The 7,593-nt window shown below is 41.6% G+C and overlaps 1 protein-coding gene across 1 annotated transcript in view; it reads left to right on the forward strand.

Annotated features, from left to right (window-relative positions):
- Positions 1-5,931, forward strand: part of ECHDC3 (enoyl-CoA hydratase domain containing 3) — a 40,692-nt gene extending 34,761 nt beyond the window's left edge. The window contains exons 4-5 of the mRNA XM_077264571.1: positions 1,170-1,370; positions 5,088-5,931. Of these exons, the coding sequence (XP_077120686.1) occupies positions 1,170-1,370; positions 5,088-5,408 (522 nt within the window). The 3' untranslated portion in view covers positions 5,409-5,931. The remainder of the gene's footprint in view (positions 1-1,169; positions 1,371-5,087) is intronic.
- The last annotated feature ends 1,662 nt before the right edge of the window (positions 5,932-7,593 follow it).

The following is a 7,593-nucleotide window of genomic DNA, read 5'->3' on the forward strand; positions in this document are numbered from 1 at the left end:
TTGAGTGCTCCTTTATACCACACATTAGGAGACTGAACTGTATCTTCATAAAGCATTCTTTGCGGATTACTGGACATTTTAATAGACCTCTAACCGGACATAAGCTGCACTATTTTTAAATTACAATTTCAAGAAGGAAAAGTCATGGGATTATGGAAATCGCAGGACTGAAAGACATGTTAATAATATGCAAATGGTATAAAAAATAGAAACAATTTAGAAGCTATTTAGTTTTGAGTATGAACACCACATGCAGAAATACACATACCTTGGCATGCCATCAGTGAGGTTATAACTGGTTTTCTGAGGAATGTTCTGCCAAGGTGAGTGCACTTGGCCACACAAATCATAAGGATCCGCTGTTGGCAGCACCTTTAGGCAATTGCCGACCAATGACGTCACAGATGTACTTGATGGGAGACAAGTCTGAAGATGCTGCAGTACGTATTGGCCCGTTTAGGCCAGACAGGCAGCTCACAGTAGCACAACAAACGTCTGGCATTGTCGAGTTGAAAAATAGGTACTGTTTGCTTTAATTAGTTATTTGATTATTTAATGACCAATGTAATGTTCTTTGAGTAGACTTTGGTATATTCCCTTTTTTTTGCTATTCCTCTATTGAACTTGTTGTTTCTGTTAAATATGCAACAGGCATTTATAGAAGGCAGAAGCCACTTGTTAAACTTTGAGTTTTTCCGTACTGGATTTTTTTCGAGTCACAAGTTTTTTGGTTTTTTTTACTGCACTGTCTTTAACATTGGGGCTCTATATATTTCTGTTAGGGATTGTGGCTCTTGAGTTGTGGGATCATACAGTTTTTACACTAAGACCATTTGTAGAGACAGTAGCAATCTGTCAACACGTAAAGAAATTATATAAATACATAGTCAATTCTATGCAAGGCAGAACTGGAAAAAATATTTTTTCCCCTCTACATCTTATCACCCAACATATTGTAAATATTTGGATTATAACTTCAGTGGTGTCTTTGGCACTATCTCTATAGACATTCAGTTTCTGGCATACACAAGAGAGGAAGCAGAGGTCCTGCTATCTAGTGCTGTCGAAACAAGTGCCAGGAGGAGGAGTGAGCTGGGAGCAATTGTGTTGTTGTTGAAATGTAAAAGAATTTCTTTGATGTAATAAATTATACTATATGTTGTGTGCAGCTTATGACAGCAATCCAAACCATACCCGTTCCTGTTATAGCCCAGGTAAATGGACTTGCCACTGCAGCCGGATGCCAGCTTGTTGCCAGCTGTGATATTGCTGTTGCATCTGAGAAATCCAGGTTTGCAACACCAGGTGTCAACGTGGGATTGTTCTGCTCTACACCGGCTGTTGCTTTAGGAAGAGCAGTGCCAAGAAAGGTTAGTACTGTGTGCGCCGTGATGATTTTAAAAGGAGCCCTATTTTGTTTAAGGAGTTGTAGAGGATTAAAAAAAGCATGATTACTTTCTTCCAAAACACGGCCATTGTTCTACATGAGTTAGAACAAGTGTATCAACTCACCTAAGGTTAAGCCAACGGGAGAGAACTTCAATATCTCAAACAACGTGCTGACATGTGTAGCACTGGTTTGTGCCACGTTTTTCTAATCTTGGAAACCACTTTAAAAGGAAGTCTGTCACCCCCCCCCCCCCCCCCCCCAAAAAAAAAAAAATTCAATTTAAACTACTGATACAGTCCAGTAAGGGATTTAGCCTTAACTTATGAAAAATTATTAATGTAGTATAGCTTTACTTGCTTAAATTTAAAAAAGAAAGGCATTTTGTTTTCTCATGTAAATAAGGGAGATGTGATGCCCCCTTGGCACGGCCACGGGCTTGAGTTCACTGTTCCCACCCCCTCATTCACCATGCATCTCCCCTTATGTCGCTTGACGTGCGGGTGCAAGTGCAGTATGAGAGCGGGTGCGCTCTCATCCCTCTATCCTGCTCGCTTCCATGTATCAGTATAGCGAGCGGCAGCTGTAGAAAGGAGACAGTGATGAGTGCGCCCACACGGACACTGTGTGCTCTCCAGGCTGATACATTGTTAGTTTGCACACGCAGGGCCAGTGAGTCAATTCAGGCAGCAATCGCTTTAGGCATGGGAGCGCTGTCAATCAATACAAGAGGCAGTCTGAGTCATAGTGATTGAGGGGGCGGAACAATACACTAAGCCTGTGCCCACGCCAAGGGTGCACCCAAGCTGTCTCATTTACATAAGAAATAAAACTAATTTTCTGAGAAACCAAGAAAGTAAAAAATATCATTGGAGATTATTTTTGCTTGGGGTAAGTCCCACATAGGACTGTATAAGTAGTATAAATCGTGTTTTTGGTGTGGCACACTCCATCTAATCTATAAGATAAATCTTTAAATACAACTAAAGTACAGTTTGCTATATGTCTAATTACTATGTTTTTTCATATAGTTTATGTTTTTTGTTTCCTACCATACACTTGGACATGTCATGGTGAAATATTAGTACAAATGTATTTGGGAATATTTAAAAATGCATTATTTATTTATTTTACTTGCTCATACAGCACCATTAATTAAGACTCCTAGTTACGAGTGTAACATGTTGTCGTCCAGTCCTCTTCTGCATCTCCAGACTCTTCACTGTAGACCAGGACCTCTGGACACGTGAGGTTGTGTCGTCAAGATGTGCGCCGTGACCTTACAACATGCAATGAAAAGTCCTGGCCTATAGTGAAAGAGACTGGAGATACAGTGTGTTACATCTGAAAGAAAAGGATCGGATGGTGAACCGTGAGCTCCTGGAGAGGTCAGCAATTATTATTTTTTATTTTTTGCTGACCATGTTCCAATGTACATAAAGGTTCTGTAGGTTTGTTCACAACCTGAACTTATCTAGTTTGTAACCTGCAGACTGCATAAACAGATGTTTTGCTTTTATCTCTAACATAGTTCTTACAGAGATCCTGTGACTGGGTCAAAAGTGACTAGTTTTTGCTCTTATTTTATTTCTGCTGTTCTTTCTTTTACATACGGTCAGGGCCGGACTGGGACTAAAATTCAGCCCTGGCATTTGAAGTCACACAGGCCCATTTGTCACATGGTGACTGTATAATATCTTTGTACACTTGTAGGTTACAAGAAGTGAGGGGAGTGTAACACGACTATATAACATATAATCACAGCTGTATACAGCATTACAGCTCAGTCCCCATAGAATGTAATACAGCGCAGCCCCCATAGAATGTAATGCAGCACAACCCCCATAGACTATAATACAGCACAGCCCCCATAGATCCAACTGTCATGTGAGGAGTAAGCTACAAGCCATGTATCTTGCAGCACAGCCCCCATAGAATGTAATGCTGCACAGCCCCCATAGAATGTAATGCTGCACAGGCCCCATAGAATGTAATACAGCACAGCCCCCATAGAATGTAATGCAGCCAGCACAGCCCCCATAGAATGTAATGCAGCCAGCACAGCCCCCATAGAATGTAATGCAGCCAGCACAGCCCCCATAGAATGTAATGCAGCCAGCACAGCCCCCATAGAATGTAATGCAGCCAGCACAGCCCCCATAGAATGTAATGCAGCCAGCACAGCCCCCATAGAATGTAATGCAGCCAGCACAGCCCCCATAGAATGTAATGCAGCCAGCACAGCCCCCATAGAATGTAATGAGGCCAGCACAGCCCCCATAGAATGGAATGCAGCCAGCACAGCCCCCATAGAATGGAATACAGCCAGCACAGCCCCCATAAAATGGAATACAGCCAGCACAGCCCCCATAGAATGGAATACAGCCAGCACAGCCCCCATAGAATGGAATGCAGCCAGCACAGCCCCCATAGAATGTAATGAGGCCAGCACAGCCCCCATAGAATGGAATACAGCCAGCACAGCCCCCATAAAATGGAATGCAGCCAGCACAGCCCCCATAGAATGGAATGCAGCCAGCACAGCCCCCATAGAATGGAATGCAGCCAGCACAGCCCCCATAGAATGGAATACAGCCAGCACAGCCCCCATAGAATGTAATGAGGCCAGCACAGCCCCCATAGAATGGAATGCAGCCAGCACAGCCCCCATAGAATGGAATACAGCCAGCACAGCCCCCATAAAATGGAATACAGCCAGCACAGCCCCCATAGAATGGAATACAGCCAGCACAGCCCCCATAGAATGGAATGCAGCCAGCACAGCCCCCATAGAATGTAATGAGGCCAGCACAGCCCCCATAGAATGGAATACAGCCCCCATAGCCCCACAGCCCCCCAATCCAGTCATCACTCATTGATAAAAAAAAAAACAAACACTCTACTCACCTCTCTCCTCGTGCCCCGCGCTGCTCCTGGCTCCGGTCTCAGCAGCCGCAGTCTGCCCGCCCGGTCACACAGCAGGTGCGCGATGATATGACGTCATCACGCACCCGCAGTGTCAGCGGCAGGCAGAGCGGGGAATGATGGGAGAGGGGGCGTCAGCGGACGCACTCTCCTCCATCATTGCATTCAACTGTACTGGCGTCTATGACGCCGGTATAGTTGAATGCGGGGCCGGGAGTGTGCCGCGACAGCGGGGGGAGTGTGCCGACAGCGGCACACTCGAGCGGCCCACTACTGCCATCGGCCCTTCTGGCATTTGCCAGAACTGCCCGATGGCCAGTCCGGCCCTGCATACGGTATATATTTTTTTTTATTTCATTCGCGTTATGGTTCAAGATATATGGGCCTTTTTCTTCAGTGCTAATTTTTATGGTGTTTATAAGCGGGCATGCTCACATGGTAATGCAGAGCAGTGTAAAGGCATGCCCCCAGAAAACCCTGGGAGTCACGCCTGCTTGATAAAGACCATGAACACTGCACAAAGCTAAAAGCAGAATACTCAGGGAAGCAGTGGAAACAAAATAAAATCAAAAACTTGCCACTGATGACCTGATATGTCTTCTTTATGTGAAGTTTAATATAGTAATTTTACATTGTATTGAGGGAGATTTCAAACTGGTGGAAAGCAAAAGTTGGCAACTACCCTACTTTTTTTAGCACCAGTTTTTATAAAACTCTCCCTACTGTGTATTGTTTCCTTCTGTTACAAGCCCATCTATGCCTTTTATTCTTACAGGTTGCCTTAGAAATGCTGTTTACTGGTGAGCCTATATCAGCACACGATGCTTTAATGCATGGACTAGTCAGCAAGGTGGTGCCTGAAGACAGGTTAGAAGCAGAAACCATGAAAATTGCAAGTAAAATCTGCCAGGCAAGCCGCACAGTAGTTGCTCTTGGAAAAGCCACATTTTACAAACAGATTTCACAAAGCTTAGAGGAGGCGTACAGGCTGACTTCTCAGGTTATGTTACAAAACCTGATGTTAAAGGATGGCCAAGAAGGGATAGAGGCCTTCACACAAAAAAGGAAACCAGTGTGGACTAACTCATTGGAATGATCACCTGTGGAGTTATAACTTCAGAAACTAATGGGAATTATCTTTGCCAAATTTAAAAGAGATCGAAATAACTGATTTGATAGGATGCAATGTAAAATGTGTTGTTTTACTATAAACTTTCATACAATATATGCAGTTTGTGGTCTATACCAGTTATGGATCACTTACTTGCTGCCTGTTGGATTTTACGCAGGAAAATAATTCCAATTCAGATTTTATTTAGTAACAGTTTTCATGTCTCTTTTTACTCCTGGACAGTTCGTTTTAGTGATGATCATATATTAATGTCTGATTATTACTAATATTAATATTCACAAGTCCAGGATATACTGCTCTTGAATACCGTAAAGGTGATCCACTTCTGAACCATCACCATCCTATAGTGAAAATGTACAGTTGTTATACACACTGCCTTATGATAAGTCTTTGATTGCAAAATCTGATCTGCTGTTTTGTGACAGAGTTAAGAATGATAAAAACTGTTTCTATATTTTTGGATATTGAATAAATATTTCCAAGAAAATGACATTAGTTTCTTTTGCGACGCTGAGGTGGTGTCTGTATTCTGTCATATAGAGGAAGCTTAGTTTCTAAAAGCCGTCTAAAAATTATATTTTCTTTTTCCATGAAGTACCCCAGAATACATTTTCACAACTTTAATAAGGAATATTTCCTGCCACATAATACTTGTCATGCTCTCATAGAAAACATAAGCAGCAAAAACAGATGAATTTCTGTCCACAGAGCATTTTGAAGTTTAATGGAAGTTACTGAAACGAAAATGTGAATGGCAATCTAAATTATACTGAAATATACTTCATTCCCATCAACATGATGAGGGAACCTTTCCGATGTCTGTAGCTTTTGCTTCATTATCATACAAATAGTCACAGATAAAAGTTGAAAACAAAAATTAAAGTGATAACATATTTAACTGCTCAACTCAAAAATTGTGTGGGGGTGAGCACCTTTTGGGCTCAATTCACAGATTCATTTTTTTCACGTACAGTGGCTTGCAAAAGTATTTCCCCCCCCCCCCGGCTTTTTACCTATTTTTTTTTACATAACTGTGTTTAAATATTTTTGTAATCAGATTTGTGTGTGATGCATTAGGACTAAATTGTATAAGTTGTTGAAGTGAGAAAAATATAGACTTAAATTTGTGGTATCAAATAACTAAGCCTCGAAAAATTTCTGGTGCAAGCAATTACCTTCATAAGTCACACAGTCCACTTGTGTGAAATCTAAGTGTTACATGGAGTGTTAGTGTATATACACACCTTTTCTGAAAGGCCACAGAGGCTGCAACACCTTCAATCAAGAGACACCACTAACCAAGCACAATGAAGACCAAGGACATGGATCTCCAAACAAGTCAGGGGAATATATATATATCACTGGCCTTGGAGGATGTTCATTCAGTTGTTTAATTTTGTAGAAAAAAAGCAGATCACAGACATGGCACAAAACTAAAGTTATTTCAAATGGCAACTTTCTGGCTTTAAGAAACACTAAAAGAAATCAAGAACATAAAATGTGGTAGTCAGTGATGGTTACTTTTTTAACCAAGCATAGGGAAAAAATTATGGAATCACTCAATTCTGAGGAAAAAATTATGGAATCGCCCTGTAAATTTTCATACCCAAAAATAACACCTGCATCAAATTAGATCTGCTCATTAGTCTACATCTAAAAAGGAGTGATCACACCTTGAAGAGCTGTTGCACCAAGTGGACTGACATGAATCATGGCTCCAACACGAGAGATGTCCATTGAAACAAAGGAGAGAATTATCAAACTCTTAAGAGGGTAAAACATCACGCAATGTTGCAAAAGATGTTGGTTGCACACAGTCAGCTGTGTCTAAAATCTGCACCAAATAGAAACAACACGGGAAGGTTTTAAAGGCAAACATACTGGTAGACCAAGGAAGACATCAAAGCGTCAAGACCGGAAACTTTAAAGCAATATGTCTCCAAAACAGGAAATGCACAAGAAAACAAATGAGGAACGAATGGGTGGAAACTGGAGTCAACGTCTGTGACCGAACTGTAAGAAACCGCCTAAAGGAAATGGGATTTACATACAGAAAAGCTAAATGAAAGCCATCATTAACACCTAAACAGAAAAAAACAAGATTACAATGTGCTAAAGAAAAGCAATCGTGGACTGTGGATGACTGGAT

Source organism: Ranitomeya variabilis, chromosome 5 (assembly GCF_051348905.1).
Source record: "Ranitomeya variabilis isolate aRanVar5 chromosome 5, aRanVar5.hap1, whole genome shotgun sequence".
NCBI classification, from domain to species: Eukaryota; Metazoa; Chordata; class Amphibia; order Anura; family Dendrobatidae; genus Ranitomeya; species Ranitomeya variabilis.